General features: G+C 40.5%; 1 protein-coding gene across 5 annotated transcripts in view; it reads right to left on the bottom strand.

Moving 5' to 3' along the window:
• Positions 1-815: 815 nt before the first annotated feature.
• ERG (ETS transcription factor ERG) overlaps positions 816-21,550 on the bottom strand; it is a 684,573-nt gene continuing 663,838 nt past the window's right edge. For 4 of the 5 annotated variants that reach the window (XM_085621258.1, XM_085621256.1, XM_085621260.1 and 1 more), the window contains 4 exons: positions 20,440-20,502; positions 16,150-16,206; positions 13,213-13,260; positions 820-2,717 (listed from right to left, as the gene is read on the bottom strand). In XM_085621258.1, the coding sequence (XP_085477384.1) occupies positions 2,197-2,717; positions 13,213-13,260; positions 16,150-16,206; positions 20,440-20,502 (689 nt within the window). In that variant the 3' untranslated portion in view covers positions 820-2,196. Of the gene's footprint in view, positions 2,718-13,212; positions 13,261-16,149; positions 16,207-20,439; positions 20,503-21,550 lie in introns of all 5 variants that reach the window. The other variant, XM_085621257.1, reaches the window with a different exon arrangement.

Raw genomic sequence — 21,550 nt, 5'->3', positions numbered from 1 at the left:
GCTTTGTCCTCCTGGCTCTCTGGGGGCCAGATCATTCAGTTTGGGGGGGGGGGGGGCGCTGCCTGGCCTGTGCTTCCCTCCTTTCTTGTTGGTTCGGGGCTGGCGCCCTGTGGGCCGGCCTTGGGTTCTTTTCTTTTGCCTTCTCCGGGGTGGTTGGGGTGTGCTCGGTGTCTGTGTTGCTGCCGGGTCCTGTGGGCCTTCCTGGTGGTTCTGGGCTGGTTGGCCGTGTCCGGTGGGTTCCCTTGGCCGTGTCCTGTTGGGTTTTTGGCGTGGTTGCTCTGTTCCGGTTTCTTTGGTTGACGGACTCCTTGTTGTGGCTCTGCCCTTCTGTTTTTCTTGGCCTTCTGGTCCTTGTTTGTGTCCCCGCTGTCCTGTTCTTGGTTGCTGGGCGGTTGCTTCCTGTGGGTCTCTCCTCTTTGCTTCCCTTGGGTTGCTGCGTGTGGTGTGGTTTCCTGGGTGCGCTTGTAGGTTTGGAAGGCCGGGTCACTGCTTTGGTATTCTCCACTCTGTTACTGAACTGTAACTGCTTATGTACTCCCGGTGGGAGGGGCAGGATTAGGGTCCCAGCATTCCTTTGGTCTTTTTTCTGTCGGGAGATGGTTATCTCCACTTTGTTAATGAATGGGACGAGGGCAACGGGACCCGGAGTAATGAAGATTACCGGTAAGTAATAGAGCATTCCCCCATATTCTCTTTTCTGGTTCGGAATGTATGCCTTGAATTTAATGGCACTATTGTTATGAGGCAACTGCGTGACGATTGTAACCCCAGTCATCTCTCCTATAACAAATGAAACAAACGTAGGTGCTTGTATATTTTAGAAACAAGTTTAATTAGGCATCTTGGTGACTAAAATGCAGATGACAGTCTAAATCTCATTTGCCATGCCCGGCCAAGCATTTTTTTATTGCATACAATCTGCATTCTAAGTACTAATACTTCATATTGTAAACATTAAGCATACAGAGTTAAATTTCAAGGCCACAATTTTCCCTTTCTTGTGTCTCTGGTTGGCCGAGATCAACTCGTAGTGTATAAATGCATAAGTTATATATTTATATAAAAAAAGAAAAAAATACCATTGCCTTGTATACTTCGGTCTGACAAACGCACAGCGTTTGCGAATCAAAAAAACAAAATAAAGTATAAAACTGGCGCCTGCTTGACAACAGCTCCTTTGGAATGATTGAAAACTTTGGCACTATGGGGTGAGCTGCCCTTGACCTTGAACAGGTAAACACTGAACTCTCATTTTTACGGTGAGGTCTTTACTGTCTCCATTTTAAATATCAGACAATTCCAGTTTTACAAATATTTTCGAGATGCACTTTCTGCTCTGTTTCATATATTTCTCTTTCTCAGTTTTTCCGAATGCCATTTGCATTCATTTTTATATTGAGAATTGTGTTGCATAATACTGATCACATTCGTTTTAGCGTCCAGCAGACTCGCCTTTATAGTCCCACAATCAGCAAATCCTGAACATCTGCAGAATCCAAAGTTCTTGGTCCACCATATTACCTTCTTTCTTCCTTTGGTCCACTAAGGCCCTGGGGGGCCCCTTCATCATCCTCTTACCCTTCAGCACCTTCCAGGCTCCAATAATCTCTGTGGCTCGTGCTTCATGTAACATTATCAAGAAATGTGGGCAGTCTTCACAGCTTGAAATAGCTAACATCCCTCCACCAAATGGAATGCAAAGAGCACGAGACCAAAATAATGCCTTTTCATAATCCACGTCAGCTTCCATACGAAAGCAATATATCTGATATGTTCCTATGTTTAAATACAGGTAGCTTCTTTTAAGATAGTCATATGTTTTGTGCTAGAAAGGTCACCATTGTGTCACCCTAGGGTCTGTAAATTCTGTGATAAAGTCCCATGTTGCAGTGGTGGGATGCCTATAAGGACATACAAAAGCTTATCAACTTTATTAAGGCCACGTTAAACCCTCAGGTTTTCCTTTGGTTGCTTTGTGTGCATCCTTCATTCCATTGCTCCAGAGCTTCTCTGTTTTTTTTATACTGCACGTTTAACGTCTGTGCATATTGGTTACACTGCTCTTCTACCCCTACAAAGAGTCAATTTGACATCTCCTCATGGAGATAACATTACACATCCCTATAAGGCACTTTAAGGTTACATCCATCAGAATTGATCAGGGTCCATATTCCATAGAAAAGTGTCTTTTGATATTTAGTAGTAGGTGCCAAGGTGAGAGGGCATATGGCTAGCGGGCAGCCTGGTATTTGGGTAGATGCTTCCAGTTGGGGAATTCCAGTATGGATTGGGGGTTGCAAAGAAGCTGGAAGATGTCACAGGTAATGCTTGTGGATGAGATGCTACAAAGTTCATCTTCTGAGGGTGTGCATGGTAAGAACCCATGTAGGGTAGGTCTGAGGGGTATTTGTACATTGACGACTCTGGAGGATGAGGCTGCAGAGCCTGAGCAATTCCATGGAAATCAAATTTGTAAGCATACCGCTTCCCATGAACTTTCGTCATTATGTTTTTGTCATAATAGTAACGAAGGGCACGGCTGAGTTTGTCGTAGTTCATGTTGGGCTTGCTTTTCCGCTCTCCCCATCGTCGGGCCACTTCATCGGGATCTGTCATCTTGAACTCTCCATTGGTGCCTTCCCAGGTGATGCAATTTGCATTTGCGCTGTCGGAGAGCAATTCTAACAGGAATTGCCAGAGCTGAATCTGCCCGCTTCCTAAGGGATGAGACAGAAAACAGGATTAACTACAGAGCCTTTTGTGTACATTTTGTATTTCAACCAAACTAAATTACAAATTCTAATGATTGTCAATTATTGCTGGTTTCATTTTGGGTTCAATTTCTGAGATGTGCTCCAAATGAGGATTAAGATGGTAGATAACAGAGAAAACAATCACATTTACTTTATCCTATTGATGTGACACAGGGAATGCATACTAATTCTGAGGAAGACACTCCTAGCAAGAATTGTTTGCTATAGAGCCTGGATCAATTGCAATTTTCAATTGAGTCAGGGACATATTATGAAGGAAAAACTGCAAAAAGAAGAAAATATTTTAGGGAAACAAGATTCAAAACAGGGTTGGCTGTTGCGTACTAGAAATGTCTTTAAAAAAATGACAGTGACATATCAGTTATTCAACTTGTATATAATTAGTCAGTGGTCCGTATTAAAAAAAAGCACGGAAGGCCAATGTAGTCCCAAAGTTGCACACTTGGATTGCTCTTTCTAGGGACAAGCAATTATATATTTCCTGTTATTCTGAATGTAAAATTTGAAAATGCAGTTGCAAATCTGAAAAATTTGCTGAATTAGGATACTGCAAATCGAATTAGTTTGTCAAATCGAATTAGTAATTCTTTTAATTGTTAGCTTGGTTGATTTATATTGTTCAAGAACATTTATTTATCATGAATCGATTAGTTCTTGTATCAAATTGATTCTTTTTTATCATTCTTTGAGGGTACATTATTTCGGATAGCATAATTGAAGACCGGCATTTTCCTGTTGTAAGAAAGTGAGTCATTAGTTGCGAAGAATCTGAGTCGATAACCAGCAACAACGCCACAACTTTCGCTTTAGTGGCAACCAAGTATCCCTAACTCTTTTAGGATAGTGAAGCAGAGCCGTCCAAGACCTATTCTGGGAAATTGGTGTGGGCTAGTACACCCAGTACGCTGCTACACAACAATAACACTCAATAAATCATTGTCAAGGCAGTGCTTTTTCTTATACAAAAAAAGAAAAGTAGTTTACTACTTACACACTTATACTACACATTAATCTACATGTAGTCAGCTAGAAATAACTATGGTAACACCCACATAACATGTTACACCCCTAGCAAACCCTGAACCCTGTAACTGCAGGACCTCCCACATTTCGTAGATACAATTTAAGTAGGTGTGTTATCAAAAGGTAGGCCAAATGGCCTTGTCAAAGTGTCACCACACTAATAAAATACACAGATAGCTCACACAAAACATATTCAACACCATTGAAAGTACTATGGACGATAACATTTAGGACCGAAAATTGGTATCCCTACACTCTAGAGTTAATTAGCGCATGCAGATTTCCTACCAACCCCTTCCTTTCCCAGGAATTAGGCTAAGCATTGTCAAATGGATCTTTTGTGTGGGGAGGCCTTTGATCCTCCTGCTGGTCAGCACAGTAACTAACTCGGCCCAGATGGGAGGAAGGACAAAGGCTTGGAAGCTAATTAAGAGCAGAGCCAGGAAAATATGTAAATTCTCCAAGTGCCATAAGTAGTACAGTTATCACATAAGTGAATTTGGATCCGCACTTGGAGTACATTTTTCCCATAGGATTGACATCTGACCCATATCTCTAGGGCTACGTATGGTGAAACTGTGCTGTAGCACAAATTTCACCCATAAGGTGCAAATCGGTAAAGCACGCATATTTTTCAGCATTGATTACAGATATATACTATGAATACCCACTCACATTATAAGCTTACACCAGGTCAGCATCAAACTTTCAGTTTTAAGGTCCTCCAAAAAGGTTTGCGGGGTGAGTGTGCTCAGCTGCTTGGGTGTGTATATTTTATTAGTGGCTTCACGCTTTCCCAGTGCAGGAAGCTGCAGCCCCTTTCTTAAAACAATGCAGGCTTGCACTGCTTTATCCTTTTTTAAGTACCGGGTGCCTGTGCCCATTTGGATACCCAGTGCTGCCTTTCATTCGGGCAGCACAGGAAACCATCTCCTCTGCTGCCCTGCTGGCTCCCAGCCCAACTGACGCAGCTTCAGGAACCAATACAGGAGTCGCCAAGTTTTTGTACCTGCCCCCTTTAGGTACAGGCACAGAGGGGCGGGTGAGCACCCTTATTGTTCCTCGATCCAAGTGGTTAGAGTCCCCCAGGAGGAGATCTTAATGCCTTGAGCAATGGGGAATGGCTACTCCTGCCCAAAAGTGGATCTGGCGAGGGGCCTCCATGCACACACCCTCTGCATTAAAACTATTAAAAGGGAGGTTTTGCTGACCCCATGGGCTTGTCCCTTCTCAGGGGTACTTCTGGATTTGCAGCTAAGCACCATGCTCTTCTTTTCCCCCACATTCCACTATGGGGCCAGGCTTCTCATTAGGTTTTCTTCAGCCCTGAAGGGTGTATTAACATGAGAGAGGTGCTGCTTTGCTATTGGTGGCTAACTCTAGACCCCAGGAGTATTTTCCTCAGGCCTCCTGGTCTTTACATTGCACCTTTTGCCTGACCGGCTCTCTACTTAGGCCCCTCAAGCTCTCTCTTGCTCTGGGCACGTTTACAAGAACCTCTGCACACCAACAAGAAAAACACCCTATCTTCCACACCTCTCAGGCCCCATGGGTTTTACTGTCTTGCAGGGCAACTGTGTGTCAGCAGCAGAGGCAATAGTCAGTTCAGATAAGTTCCAGGTGAACCCTCAAGCGTTCCCTAGCCAGTCTATTGGTTGGATTGGATAAACATTATTCGATGTAAAAAAACATCATAAAAGTATAAAACAAGTTAAAAAATCTCTTCATTATTTACACACTTTTGTACAGTATAGTGAACTAATGACCACTTTCCCCAATGTAGCCATACTATGCATATGGTGAAAGGTGTAACATACATAATAAAAAGTAATGCAATGGGCAAAATACATTACATTAAAACCCAGCCGCGTCAGCTAGAATAAAAGGAGGCTAGCTCATGGCAGACTATTTATCGATTGTTCCATTTTGATAAGCTTTTGTCTTGTCCTCCATGCACTTCCAAGAAACTTTGCTGTACCACAGATTGCACTGGAGATTAGTGACTCATATGTTAAAATACGTAGAGCCACCCTATAGGATGTACAACCCAGATTAATACAGACTGGTTTTAACCACCTTAACCTCGCTTGGCTATATGCCCTACAGGCAAACATGAAGTGTGCAATGGATTCCATGGGAGAAGCACAGCCCGGGCAGCCCACATCATTTTCCTTCTGTTCGCTCCACCCTCTTTGAAAATCACGGAGAGGAAGTGTGCCATACCTAAATTTTAGGTATAGCACCCTGTCTCCTGGGGACTCAATGAAGTCCAGGAAAGATTCTAATCTGGGGACAGGTTTAACATCTAGGAATCTCTCAGTCAAAATACCATTCTGGTTCTTGCTAGCAGTAACAGAGACCCAGTCCCAGTACAGCTTTTTTACTAGATGTTTTGGCGGTGGCATCTGGCTCTCCCATGCCCAATCCAAACCGATTTCACCCACCAATTTTTTCAAATTGGATACCCAGCCAATTTTATATCCTGCACCCAGATGTAACAATTCACTTAGGCCAGAGGCATAGTGGCTCAGGTCAGGAGACCTCCTAAGCCGAGTCCAGTACAACAGGGGACGCAGCCTTGCCACTTCATTTATTGGGTGTCTCCCAAAGTCGTAGCGGAGCGGGACTAGAGGGGTCGACAGAGGAAGCGAGACTAGATCTCTATAAAATTTATTCTCGGATCTCACTAGCTCAGAAAGATTTTCGAAACCACACAGATCCGCCCCATACGCGGGCAGGGCCTTGCCCTCATATACTTTAATAGCTGGAGCTACGGGCCGGCTAAAGGAAAGTCTCTGATGCCTGGCTATGGCCCCTGAAATCCGTTTATGGTTTAAAAGCATTTTTGACAAATGAGGAGACCACTTCATTTTGTTATTCACCCTAACCCCTAGATAGTCAAATGCCTCCACAAGCTCCAGTGGACAGTCATTCAGCCTGATGTTATTCCTGAAGCTTTTTGATGGTGCCATAGCCATTAACTTGGTTTTGGATGTATTAATTACCAAGCCTCTGGCTTCACAGAACTTAGTAAAGCGATCAAGGAGTTTCTGCAAGCCCATAGGACTTTTTGAGATCAGGAGGGTGTCATCCGCAAAAAGTAAAGTCGGTGTTTTTTCCCCACACAGGGTTGGGGCATCGGCCATGTCCTCTCTCAAATGGTCCGCCACCCCATTTATATAAAGAGAGAACTGGGTCGGCGCCAATACACAACCCTGGCGGACCCCTCTCTGGACTGCTATTTTCTCGGTCAGCTGTCCCTGGCCGCCCACCTTACTCTGGCAAAATTATCTTCATGGAGGCGTTTAACAAGATTCAGGATCAGGGGAGGGATTCCAAGGTCTAGCAAAATCTGCCATAACTTGGAACGGTCTATTCCCTCGACTGGTATTCAATGGGCATATGGGAGCCAGAGCCACTGGCCCTGGAGAGATTCATTCTAGTCCTGGGTGCCAGTTAAAGTTACAGAGTCCCTAAGCCAATCCTTGCAGAGGTTCTGGGGTCTTTTTTCCTTCCAGCTGGGTATTCTTCTGCATTCCAGTGACTTCTCAAGTGTCTCTCCCCTGTACAGGGTTTTTACATGGAGGTGGAAAGTTCTGAACGGTGAGCTCCTCTTAACAAGCCTAAGGTGCCACATCATCACTCTACCCTCTGCCCCAATCCTCCTGCACAACATTGTGGGACATTTAAAGATGACGACTTCAAGTTGTCTATGGACAGAGCTTCCCTGAGAACTTCAGCCCCATCCCCATCCCCAACTGACACAGTTGCCTAATCCCTTTCCACCACATCTCCTGTGTTTTGCTGCAGAGGTCTGGCCTACCTCCTTTGTATCTGTGGCTGGGGCTAGCCCAGGGCTGGTGCAGTATGAAGAATTAATTAGCACATGCAGATTTCCTCCACACCCTTTCCCAGGAACTGGACCACATACAGCAAATAGCTCTATTGTGTGGAGAGACATTTGATCCTCCTGCTGGCCAGCAGAGTAAATACATTGGTCCAGTAGAGGGGACAAAGGTACAGAATCTCATCATGGCTATGGATAGTTCAGAAAGGTTATTATCCCACAATCTCTATATTCTGAAGAGGCCTCTTGATTGTAGCCGTAATTTTTTCTCAGGGGACTAGGGTTTAGAGCTACAATTTAGTCTAAGTGGCACACTAGATATCTGCCCAGTGCAGAAAGGCAGATACCCAGCACTCAGCATCACAAATACACTGCACAGACATGTGGCACAAGACCACGTTCCAGAAGTTAGTTTTGATAAATCACCTACTTTTTAAAACCAAAAATATTTCTTTAGCAAATGTATCATCTTCGTCATGTTTTGTTGGTGTTTAATGCATTGAATAAAATGGAGTGATAACTGCAGCATGAGGCAGTGACACTGAAGATCAGGGAGAGTAAGGGATGCAGTCACAATGCTGGAGACAAAATGGAGTCAGTGGGGTTTATAGCTGTATGTATGTGCTATACTAAACTAGAAATTTTGCAGCCTATGGATTTATAAACAATCCGGAAAGGACAAAGCACAAATTACTGACCAAATGCAAACCTGTCAACCTGTAAATAAATTTCTCATGTGGGGAGGGTGCAGAGCCCTGGAGGGGGCCTGGCCTCTTGCTGAGAGCTATCTAACAAGCATTCTGCCCTCCACCAAGCCCATAAAAACATTGCCAATGTCCTGGGGTGTTTTCACACCTCTTAATGAACATCAGCTGCTTGTGGCCGCAAACTTCATGCAGTGGTTTCCAGTATGCCTTGCCTGCCACTGTGTGATTTTGGCTCCTCACCAGGTGACTATGTGAAGGGAGCCAAAATCTTGTGACACATGGTGGCACCGTGTGAGTTGACAGGTCTGCAAAAGCTCTCACATATGCTTCAGCATCAACAACTTGCGTTCCAAACCCAATAATAATTGACATTAAAACAAATATCTGATTGCGATATTCATTTGAAGAAAAATCATTTTTAGAAGCCAATAAAATATACAAAATGTGAATAAATGGCAGCTGCACAAACTGCTAAAGTGCTACATCTCTGGAGTGTGTTTACAACTAAAAAACCAAGCATGCATTATGTTTTGTAAAACCATTAGCTTCCTAGGAAGTACGTGCCTGGCCAAAGGCTGTTGATTTTTAAGTTCATGACACTGGCCCAGTATTGTACCACGATATTATGGGTGAAATATGGACTTACACATATATTTTGTGGCCAAAATATTCACTCTTGTAATATCATCAAAGCAGAGTTAAAAAATAATAGATCTCTACCTACCCTTAGACAATATTAAGGCCCAGCTATCTATGTAGGGTGATGTGTCAGGGATCAATATTGTGACATACAACAGGTAGAACCTGTAAGTAATTGTCTAATTATCTCCTCTGGTCTAAAGGTCAGAAAACTTATAGCTCTCTTTCCTGACAAATGACTCCAATATTTGATGTTCCTGCTATAAAACCAACTTCCATTTGGCAGAATTCTGCTTCTCCTTTATGTCCTCTAAAAGATCCGTAGTGGAGGGAAACACTTTATACTAGATTATGTGGGAGCTAGGGATGATATTTCACAGGGCCTACTTTTCTTCAGTCGCTTCCGGTCAGTTAACACTTACTTTCGAGTCTTTGTGCCTGGTGATTAAAGCAGTTTTCTCCTCGAGATGTGCTGTTTTGAAGTGGTATCAGCCTTTCAGTTTGCTAAAATCTGCTTTTCAATATTTATTAGTGGTACCGCATTTTCATCACTGTTTGCTCAGGAGTTTGAGCCTTCTCATCACCAGCAACAGCAAGATGGAATAAACGTCCAGTTCACCTCAAGAGGGAGAGCAATCTTCTGAAGTTCAGGAAAGTCTTAAAAATCTGGCAGTATTAATTTTGTTGACTATGTCCCTTTGACTTTTCACTGTTAACACCAAGTCTACCAAATTTTGAGTGAGGTTTCTCACCCATGCCAGGATGATAGCTTGCTCTTTATAAGCTACATATAACATAATATTTTGTGTTGCAACTGGCCAACAAGTCAGTAATGCTGACTCAGTTATGTCAGGGCTAGTCTAAGAATCCAGCAAGTTGCTTGTTAATGAGCCAGCCTTATATTCAGTGCTTAATTTGAGCCGGTGGTTCCTGGTGCTCAGCACCAGCACTTAACCTGTGCTTATAGCACAAACTCGACCCAAAGGTACTGGAGGGCTTTTCATCAGCACCATTTAAGGGCACATTACATTTTTGAAGGCACAGGATCACAGGATGTTGACCCTACGCTGAGACTCAAATCTGGTTCCCCAGCTCGAAAGTCGCCAGCTATGGCCATTATGCCACATCCTCTCCCCATTTGTAGGGTTTAATGATTAGTAGTTTGTTCTGTTATAGGCGGTGCTAATAGGAGCAATAGGCTGTTGCAAGCTGCCTCATGACGAGAACCCCAGCACTTATTTTTTCACAAATTGACCACTGCTTAGATCTAAGGTTGCTTGCTGGCTATGAGGATAAACTGCCTAATTACATTTTTGGCAGTCGGACCATCTCTATGCCAGTCTCAATGGAGTAAATCAATCTGTTGCCCTGACGGAGATGCTACCCGCCAAGTTTAGAAATGCATGCCAAGCAGGAGATCATTTCTAAAGCCTTGGCAGGAACCGCTGTCTTGGTTTCTGTCAATGCTTTTTGCAGTCTGGCGCTAGGCTACGTCAACATTTCATGCATATAAATTGGGTGGGCGGACCACTATGTTGGAGGGGAGAGAACACCATCACCATTGCGATGGAGTTCTTTCTCCCCAAACACATAAATTAAGCCACCAGTCTCACTTGGTATGGTTTGCTTTCAGAGAAGTGCTTCACATATGTAGGCAATATGTGGGACAGTTAAAGTGTTTGCTTGTGGATTTGATGAGCTAGAGATGGATATGATGAGCACGTTGATCTGTCTTTATTGACAGATTCTGATGGTTGGGTATATGGATTGAAGATGAATGGGAAGAGGCTAGAGCCTTGGGCAAATATGCGGGTTTAATGTTTAATGGCACAGTTAGTACTCGGATGTGTCCATCCAGATGAACTGTACCCCTTCAGAGAGGAAGGAAAAGAACCACCAGAGTAAGTTTTAATACATTGAGAGGACATTGCTGGGTACCTACTGTTTAACAATGCAGATGGAAATTTGGGACAAATATTGCCCTGATAAGATGGAAGGTGAGTGTTATCTGTGACTTAGCTAGCAGAATTATCTGTGCTGTCACTGGGTTTAAAGCCTATTTGATTAATTGTTATCAAGATGCCCTTGTAGATGTAGGGCTTCTATATTTTTCACTATTTTACCAATGAAGGACAGCTTTGTGATTGCTAGTCATACTTGTTCATTGGATGTTGTTGTAATTGTGCTGTTTTCAATGTGTTGTGATTTCAAAAAGGCAGTAGTCCATGGCTTGCAACCTGGCTCTGCTTTTATTCTGGACTTGACAATTTTGGTTGTATGGAACATGGCTTTGCTGTTGAGATCAGATTGCATTGAGATGACCTAAGATATTCTGTTTTGTGAGGCCATCTTTAGAGGTTGTCTTGTGCGCCACTTGAACTGATGACTCATTTGCTGTCTAAGAGCTCTTAAGTATACCAGGGTTTGGAGGTTTTAGTCTTCATGGTGCACTGCATCAGGGAGCTGACTGCATCCAAACGGCATCATTTCTGAAATGATTTGCTCAGTTCAAATGTGTGAGTGGTGGCACGTGACAATCAGTAAGACAGTGATGATGGGGTCCTAGATATTGCCTCACATTTGTTTGGGTTTGTGGATATGGTGATTGTGGTTGACATTGGCTATGAGATATCAGTGAGTTTCTCCTGTTTGTTTTTGATGGTGTTGGATGGTAGGATAAAACTAGGCACTAACTGTTTCTGATGTTATTAATGGATGAAGTAAGACTGAGGTTTGTAAATTCATCTGTAAATGTGCTACTGTATTAGTGGATGAAACTGATTTGTGATGCAAACATGTGAAAGTGATAAGCGAATTATTACAAGGAGGTACTGTGGAGTAATGAACATATTAACTTGTTTAGTAGTAAGGCATTCACTTATCGGCTGTGTGCAGTTGATATATCATTAGGCTTGATGTGCATGAGTTGTATTTTAGAATATTTTAACAATGGTGAGGTGATCACTTGTACTCGAGGTACTTAGCACTATGCATGGATTTTAGCCATGCCAACGACAAGGACCCACAACTGAAGTAGGGTAGTCGACGCATGGCATGGCATTTGGACATGCTGAAGAATCCAGGGTGACATGGCATCTGGGCTTGAGGCACTGGCAAAGATGTAGAGTGTTGCCACATCAAATATCTTCCCGCTATTTTTCTCTAAATTATTTTTGTTTCCTGAAACTTAAACAGGGACTAAGGACTAAGAAGCATCCTAGACCATCCTAAATGTAAAACGTCTACTGGAGTTTGCATATCTAAGTCTAAAATCTCCACCCCAGCTATGGTATATGACATTTTAGGGTAGAATGGTATTTTCCAATTTGAAGAATAAATACTTAATGCAGAATGAGCATTACTGACATATGTGTGTTTGAATTATCCAATTGCATCAGATTTCCTTTGTAAATTCTCTAATTGCTTGTAATTCAATGCATTTCACAGATATGCAATCCTCACTGAAATAGGATAAGACATTGTGACACTTGCACTTTTGTTGGACTATTGGCACTGATGTCATCCATAGTGTGGTTATGCCTGACACAAGCTTCAAATGTGTCAGTGATGGACTCATCTAAGGTGTCATGTGTGAGGTAAACATAACTGGTAAATTTAAATGGTTATTAAATCGTGATTCCTAACCATAATTTCAGTTTCCCATCCACTGTGTAAGTTTCTTAGTAATTTAGGTAGGCAAGTGAGCATTATCATAAACCTTCAACAAAGTTTTTTCTGTGAAATTGCATTTATGTCTTGAGAGAGCTGGGCAGAAGGCATGCCCTTTACACATTCCCAACACAAGACACCAATGCCAGGCATAACCCCAAATGCATTACCTTTAGCCATTGGCTATTAATACTGGTACAATCATGGCCTATACCAACAATATCCATTAATGTGGCCATAGGCAGGAACCTATCCTTATGTAATGTCTTGTGGCTATTACCCATACCAAAGACCAAACGAAGATGACACATACTAGGAGCAGCTAGCATAGCCAAGTACTGGGAAAACGGTTTACATGAAAGTATCAATTTTCTAAACAACAAATATATGTGGATTCTTGTTTTCTAAAAGTAATGACATACAATAACAGACATATAAAAACACATTAAAAGACAGATTATATGTTATTACTTTTATTCAAAAGTTGCCTAGTAACTAAAGTCAAAACAATGAGTAAACATTGTCATGGATCATTTTTAAAAAGTCTTCTCACCTGGATTTGCAAGGCGACTGCTGGTCGGCCCAAGGATCTGATATGGATCTGCTCAAATACAAAATATAATATGTAAGAGCACAAATGTACTTTGCCATATACAAATAACCTCTGGATAAAAGATTTCCTACGTTAACCTGATGCAAGATATCTTCCTAAGTATACTTTTTTTGCACAAATATTGAACAATGTTAAAGATACGACCCTGGCTTTGCAAAATAAATCTAAGTCTTTAAGTTAACTATGGCACAGAGCAGCATTACATCCTAAATCCTAAATAAGATATGTCTTCATTGCAGGGTCCATGTAATTTCTTGTGTACTTTTTAGCTTCCAATAAATGACAGTGGAAAAAACAACTGATTTGAAATATAGATAAAAAGGTTGACTGCATCCTTTTTTTTCATAGGAATACTTGGCAGAATGGACTACTTCTGCTATTGTGTTTGTGTAACCAGATTTCTAAGCTTTCATAAGTTCTCGGAAATATGTTGACAATTGGATGATCATATAAATACTTCATATTTTTCGACAATATATTTGTTTTACATTGTCAGTCATACAAACAAGTAGTATTGCTTCAAGAAGGCAATGATCTCTTTACGAAGACCACATTTGTTAACATTTATAGGTTAAAACTGGGGTTTGGTATGCATGTTTATCTCTGGTTGTAAATGTGACAACTTGCTGTAAGAAAGCACAATTTCACCAGCTGCTTCTAACCTGAGATTTGATATTTAGAACATTTGACTATGAGGAGTTGTAATACATTGTGCATCATTTTGGTATCTTATGATTTTAAGGTAATTATCAGTGTTGATGGCAAAATAGCCTAGTTACTAGTGGTTGTGGTCTCAGGTCTGCAATTCTTTTGTTGAGGAGTGCTGTGCGATCCCCAGGAAATTATATCTTCATCTCATCTTTGACTTGTATAATCCCAGGATATGATTCATATCATCATGAGTTCTGCAATCCAGGGATATGAGATATGTATTGCATAAAGAGTTGTCATCTCATAATGAGCTGTATGATCCCAGTATATGATATGTACCCCTCATCATGAGTTGTGTGACTTCTATATCTGAAATACTAATCTCTTCATGAGTTGTGTGAACCTAGGATATGATACATCTCACAGAGATGAGTCATGTGCTTCCAGTATATGATCTATCAGCCTCTGTATGATCCCAGGACATGAATGGATCTAGCAATTTCGTCATTAATTATGCATTCCTGGGATACGATCTGTTCATCTGTTCTTAGTTGTGTGCTCCCTGGATACAAAATATCTATATTGTGCAGTCCAAGAATATCATATGTCCGTCTCATCATGAGTTGTGCGATCCCAGTACATTATATACTTATGTGATCATGAGTTGTACAATACAAGGATATGATATATCCATCTCCTCATGAGCTGTGCGACTCCAGGACATGATTTATCCATATTATTGTGAGATATACGATCCCTGTTTTTGACATTTCTGTCTCATTAAGCGCTGTGCAATCCAGAGATATGATAGATCCATCTCATCATGAGTTGTGCGATCACAGGTTATGATTCCGCCATCTCATCATAAATTGCCCATGTTACAAGGCAGAAGTGTGCACTGTGAGTATTTCTCAGCATTGATACAAGGTTTTTTTATGAATCAGATCCTAAGGCTACAATAAAATTTGTTAGATATTAGCAATTTTTTCTGAAGGAGAACCCCATCTTTTTTTTTTACTCTATGGATAGCAATTTACCATGATGCAGGATGTTTTACATTGAAAACTTTGACTACATTTCTCCAACATTTTATAGCCTTCAATGAATTCTACTGCAGGCCAGACGGAAGTTCAAAATCATCTTTCATGTTTTCAGATGATTTTCAAATGTGCAGAGAAATTACAAATGCCTAGTGCAGATCAAAGCTCTAGGGCAAATGACATGCAATGGATAGAAACTTATAAATTTAGGAAATGAAGAATGATTATTTGTTTCTTACTGGCCAGGCAACAATAGCCTTTATCAAGCTGACCATCTCATTAAGAAATTACAAAACTATATTTTTCATCAGTGATAACTAAATGGAAATATTGTTTTTCTCGGCCAAATATTATTTTTATTTTCCTTGTAACCTTCTATTCTGCTTTTCAGTGTTTTGGTTAAATTAATTGAAATGGTACCTGTATTTGGCTATCTGTTGCTGTTTTATAGTTTTCCCTTGATTTAATGATTTTGACTATGGTTTCACATATTCGTATGCATTTTTTTAACTTTTTGTATAAATAATTTAAATGATTGCAACACTATTTGGACTATGTAATGTTTTATATGTACTGCTTTTTACATAAATGAATTATATGCAAGCTTGAAAGGTTTTATTTTGACCACATTATAACAACAATAAAATTGCTAAAAAAAAAGTTTTGAAAGCCTGTAAGCTAAATATGTTAGTGCACAATTAAAGTTCTTCCACCAAAGGTTTGCAAGATGATTAATTTTTCTACTTCATGAAATCCTAAAGTTTGCACCCTTGCAAAAAGTTCTTCTTTGGGTGACATTTCAAGCAAAATCTTTTTTGCAGGGAATAGACCCACCATCACCCTCGTTGTCTTCGGCAAAAGAAAGTTAGAGGCATCCTTTGCTCCTACTAAGGAAAACTATCTTGCAGCATTTCTCAACAGATATGTTTTCAAGAAATCCCTTACTTTGTGAGGTTCCCCAAATAAAAAAGCGAAAAATAGAGCAAGAAGTTTAAATGTGACCCAAGCATAAATTGTATAGAATCTCTACCATATTAGTCTATTCATAAATAAATGTATATCTATAAGTATTTCATTGAACCAACTCCTGATAACAGCAATGGCCCACTGTAATATAGCATATAATAATAATTTCATATGAAATTACAGCTAAAAAATAAAAACCCAGCATAAATGGTGACATTACCTAACTGTGGGTGTTGATCCTCTGTTTTAGTCACTGTTGAAGGTGGTGGCTGGATTGCTGGATAAGGACAAAAATAAGGCACACTGAATTACAATGTTGCAAATGTTTCATATAGGCATTGACTACTTTTGCGTCATTTCATACTGTTTCACAACTTCTTTGCGAAATATTTGTGGTACACTTAGAACAAACAGTAGGCACACCACCAAAAGTTTGGAATGTAAACTGAAGTACAGCACAGGCTCACGTGCCTGAAAAGAACGTCTGGAACATTCTCTCATGCCGAAGGTTCAGAATGTGTACACAACAAAAACTAATTCATGTAGCTGCCTTGCAGTGTAAACATAAATGCAAATAAGAGGGCACCTAATTGCAACAAATGGCTTCAATGACAGCTTTGTTCCGACAGGAAAGAGACCTCCCACAGGGCAAAATTTAGTTTTTCTTGGGGATATGAAAATCTAGAGCTACTTAGGAACTTTGCTCCTAAGTAAAACAAGTTAAGAGCAAGCAATCAAATAAGGGTTTACTAAAAATGTTGAGGGTTATTTAATACGTTTTTGCGTGACTGCTTGTGTGACATAAAGCATTTAATCGATCCACTTGCCATTATAAAAGCCTGTTGGTGCAACACAAAATTGCGCTATGCAATTCAAGTGCCTGCACAACCCTTAGTAAATAATTCCCTACGTTTTCAAGACAAGAAAATGATTGCTTCTGCACTACACTGGGCAGTGTTGAATTAACATCTTATTCCGGAAATACTATTGATCAGTCAGCAAATCTTGAGTTATGCAAACTAAAGAATTCATCAGTGATGCAGTTTGGACTTAGAACAGGATGTTCAACCAAGAAAGGTGCAAACAGAAGAAAAGTATTTATTGCAGCCAAGAATAGGGATCTGGTGTTAAAAGTTTAATCATAAATCTATATGTATTAAATCACTTAGTCTTATGTTGATGGCCAAAATAGGTGAAAGTAACTAATATACCCATACATAGATGAGGCCCAATTACATATGTTTAGCAAGATGTCCACCCAAAAATGTAATACAAAAATGGTTAAAACGCATGAAACCTCTACTGGGATAATAGATGTTCTATTTGGGAGTCCCAATGGACTCAGCTGGCCACCAAATTGCTATACATATTTAAGAAACATATGAGCTATGGCCATTTTCAAAGATAGAAGTACAAGAAGAAAAGAATAATATTAAACACAAAAGATCAAACCTCTAATCAACAATTAGGAAAAATCATTCCATCCATCAGAGCACTTAACTTCTTGTAAAGATTCAGTTGCCACTAAGTTATAGACTAATGACTAGACCTCTAGAAATACAACTTTATTTAAATTATGAACATGTCCGTGAGCCATGCTAGAGGCAACCATAACACATTCTATCTTTGCATAACTTCAGTATCAAAGTGCTGTATTCCATTTGATGATATTTATTTCAAAAAGGCTTTAAAATGCATGCACAAAATCAGTAGCTTTCATGCATACTCACGTTTTTTAAATTTCACCTCAATTAACTTTAGTGAATCATCATCAGATTGAAATATGTCAAAGAAACCATTTCACCCACTGGTTTAAACACTCTGGAGTAATTTATAAAGTTCTAGCTCTGCATGCAAACTTTGCAATTCTTTTATACATGTGTATACTATTACAGAGGCATGCATATTCCTTTGGACAATTTACGCAGTTGGGAAGATTCACACATGCATATTCCTTTGCACATGATGCACAAACTGAGCAAGTTAGGAACGATTCGCGATTCACGAAGTTGGGACAGATTCATGGATTCAGATATTAGGTGCATACAATAAACTTGTTCTACATATAATTAAATATCTATATTAAAGAATGGCAGAATTGTTTGTGCACAAAATCTATTTTCCACTGTAGAAAATCTGTCTGTGTTGCCAAAGTTAGGTTTGAGGTGTGTTTGTAGTCATTCTTCTGATGCCAAACTACAAATACAGGCAAACTGTCATTTGTGGGTACGTTTTGTGAATTGGTTCTGTCTTAATTTAGTAAGGTACTCGAGCACAATGGTGATTTAAACCCATTTTAATAACTATGGGCCTCATTACAAAAACATGACATAGTGTGGCACGCAAGCCACTTTGGTGCACCAAGCGATGTAATTTTAACAGTACAGGGGTGGATTGTATTAACAACAATATGACGTATCTGTGTGCTTTCCCCTGTGCTGGCGCACAACTGGCTGCCATGCGCCAGCGTAGGCACTCTTGCGTCATGTTGCAAGGGTGCCTATGTTGCGGGGATGATTGTTTTTGTGCAGGAAGGGACCTCTTCCTCCACAAAAACAATCATCAGCATCATTTTCCTTTTTTAATGCTTGCTGCAGAATGCAGCTCGCATAGAAAGAGGAAAAAATTAGGAGAAATAAAAATATTTCTCCTCATTGCGCCACTCCTATGCCTCCCATAGGGAGACGCAGGATTCTGACGCATTCCCAGCTTTACAAAGCTTTGTATATCTGAGACTGTGTCAGGTTCCATGGATGTTGCATGAGAACACCCAGAGTAATTCCTGAAAGGGGCCCATATTTACAATGTCATGAAAAGTCATGGCATGTGTGGCACTGTAAATATGGGCAGGCAACCTGCGCTGCCAATGCATCAAAAAAAGTGATGCAAAGGTGGTGCAAGTAACATTTAAAAATGTTTTAGCTTTAACCTTTCTCCTGTATTGTATTCTTTTTTTTGTACTGCAGTTTCTTTTACAAATGTAATCTGAAAGCTTGACAGATTGGTCCACCGTTCCACACTTTCTGCATTATTCAGAATAATTCCCTTGTGTGTAAGTTTAGTAGTGAGAAAAGCATTCATACATTTCTGTGAAAACCCAAAAGGTCACTACTTGTGGATAAGGACCTAGTTTGTATTGCATTTCTTTGGCCATTACCATTATAGCTCTAAGTGCATCTACCAATCAGTTCTTAGTTGCAATGTACATACACATTATGTATGCCTGTACTGCTTACATGTCTTTTCACAGGCAGATAAACCATAATGTTACCTTGTGCTTTGTATCAAGAAAAACCTTGGAAATCAGCCCTATTGTGTTTTTGATATGAAACTATATTCTCAGAACAGGTCTTCATAAGCAAACTTTACATTACAAACAAGTGATGGAATGTGGTAATACCTTCTATTTAGAGCTCTCATTTTGGTATTGTAAACTTTTCTCAGGCTACCAACTCTTAGTTCATGATGCTTCTGGGCGGAGTTCACAGAGTTCCACCACGTGGAACTGTGTGGCGTACTGCAGTGCGAACTGCCGTTCATGCTAATCTTCCTGCTGCTCGAGTAGAAATTCTACCCGAGCAGCAGCTTGCGATCGCCAACTTGCTGTTGGCAAGCGGGAGCTGGGAAAATTCCTGCTGCACTACGTGGAGCGGAGTTTTATGCAGTCCGCGAGCTCCATTAAGTGCGGAGTGCAGAACACTCTGCAAATGGAGCAAAGTTTACCGCCCAGGCCTAATTACCACCATATTGAGCAGAAGGCACTCAAAAGCATCATGTTAACTCCAAAGGAACTATAAAGTATTTAATTTGGGGGCAATTAGAAAGCTACAAGAGTTATTAGTTCACTACTGAGAGCTATGTTCAGCCACATATCCTGACATTGTTGACTTCAGCTTTCATCCAACCAATATTTGTACATTTAATAGAATTAGTTTGGTGCTAACAACACCTATGAATAGCTCTTTGTAATGGAAAACCCATGGGAGAAGGTACTAAATAAAAAAAGGGGTTATTATTTGTTGTGACATGAAAGATGTTTCAAAATATATGAAACAACTATTTTTCTTATTACTTGAGTTGAGAAAGGCAACATTGGGAAGCAAATGTCTATCCGCACAAGTCATATTGTGGGGTTTTCTACAAACATAAAATAATATTTAACCATTCTGATTTGGGTAGATAAGTGGGATGAAGTAAAGGAATAGGACAGTCCCATGTCCAACTGTGAGTGGAGTTGTAATAACAATAAAACATATGAGACAAATAAAAATTTAACACATTTTCATGCACACAATATTTCCCCCAGGTAGAGGATGAGTCATCAATTGAGCATACAAGAATATGGGTATGACACAGAAAAACACATTTTCCTTAACATCCCGCATTAGCACAGACGGGAAACATTTTTTCTGACCATATGTATCTTGATTGTTAATGAATATACATTCTTATCCCAAAAATTATTTGCAGTTGAATACACTCAAATCATGGCATGCAATAAATACTACACCTTTAGACTGGGGTGCAGGGTGACTTGTCCAAGCGGATCTCCGTGGTGGTTCATAAGGCATTTCTGTGGAACAAAACAAATCCAGCTCAACCATCACCAACTGAAAAGAAGTGAGTATTTAACAAATCTTTTTGCAACTAGCCTTATTTCCCCAAAGAATTCTTAAATTCATTATTAATGCAGGTGACAAAATACGCATTGCTATAATAGAATTGATGTATCTTTTTCAGTGGTTATTGCAAGGAACCTGTACAATGTTAGTTAAGAAAGAAATGTTGGCCGGAGTCAATTCTACTAAGATTTATTGCTGAGGCTTACAATACAGAGCCTGGCATCCTTATAATGATGGCTCTCATGAAAGCATACAAACTGGTGCTGACCCTCTAATAAAAACTGCCCCATGTTTTAGGGAGTTACTGAGTCACATCTATATTTCATGTAACATACTAGAGAAGGGTTCTTACTGAAGCCTCAGCACACGCGGCAAATATAAGTGTTTAAGTAAATTTACACATGAAACATGAGTACATAAAGCATATCTTCTTTTTTGAAAAAACAGAATACAATCTCTTTCTTGTCTTCTTTAATGAGACGATTCCAGGTGAAGTGTCGAAATTACAGCCAACACGTGTTTCGTCGCATCGGGAATGTGAACCCGCGACTTCCTCAAGGCTTTCTTGGTATTCGTGAAATCTTTTGATTGTGGTTGTAATTCCGGCCCACAAGGGGTTCTGTATTCAGTGCGTGGAAACGAGGAATAACACGGCAACAACAAGGAGGTGTTCGAGTACAAACGCTTCTCTGTCGTTATCTCACATAACGTGCCCTCGTTTCTTCACGAATCTCTTTAGTGCGAGAAGTAGGTCCGCCGAGTGTGGCACCCGTCTTCCGTGCATCATTGATACACGGAAGACGGGTGCCACACTCGGCGGACCTACTTCTCGCACTAAAGAGATTCGTGAAGAAACGAGGGCACGTTATGTGAGATAACGACAGAGAAGCGTTTGTACTCGAACACCTCCTTGTTGTTGCCGTGTTATTCCTCGTTTCCACGCACTGAATACAGAACCCCTTGTGGGCCGGAATTACAACCACAATCAAAAGATTTCAC

This window comes from Triturus cristatus, chromosome 8 (genome assembly GCF_964204655.1).
Source record: "Triturus cristatus chromosome 8, aTriCri1.1, whole genome shotgun sequence".
In the NCBI taxonomy this organism is placed as follows: domain Eukaryota; kingdom Metazoa; phylum Chordata; class Amphibia; order Caudata; family Salamandridae; genus Triturus; species Triturus cristatus.
Note: the sequence above shows the minus strand (reverse complement) of the source record. Positions and strands in the feature narration are given on the sequence as shown.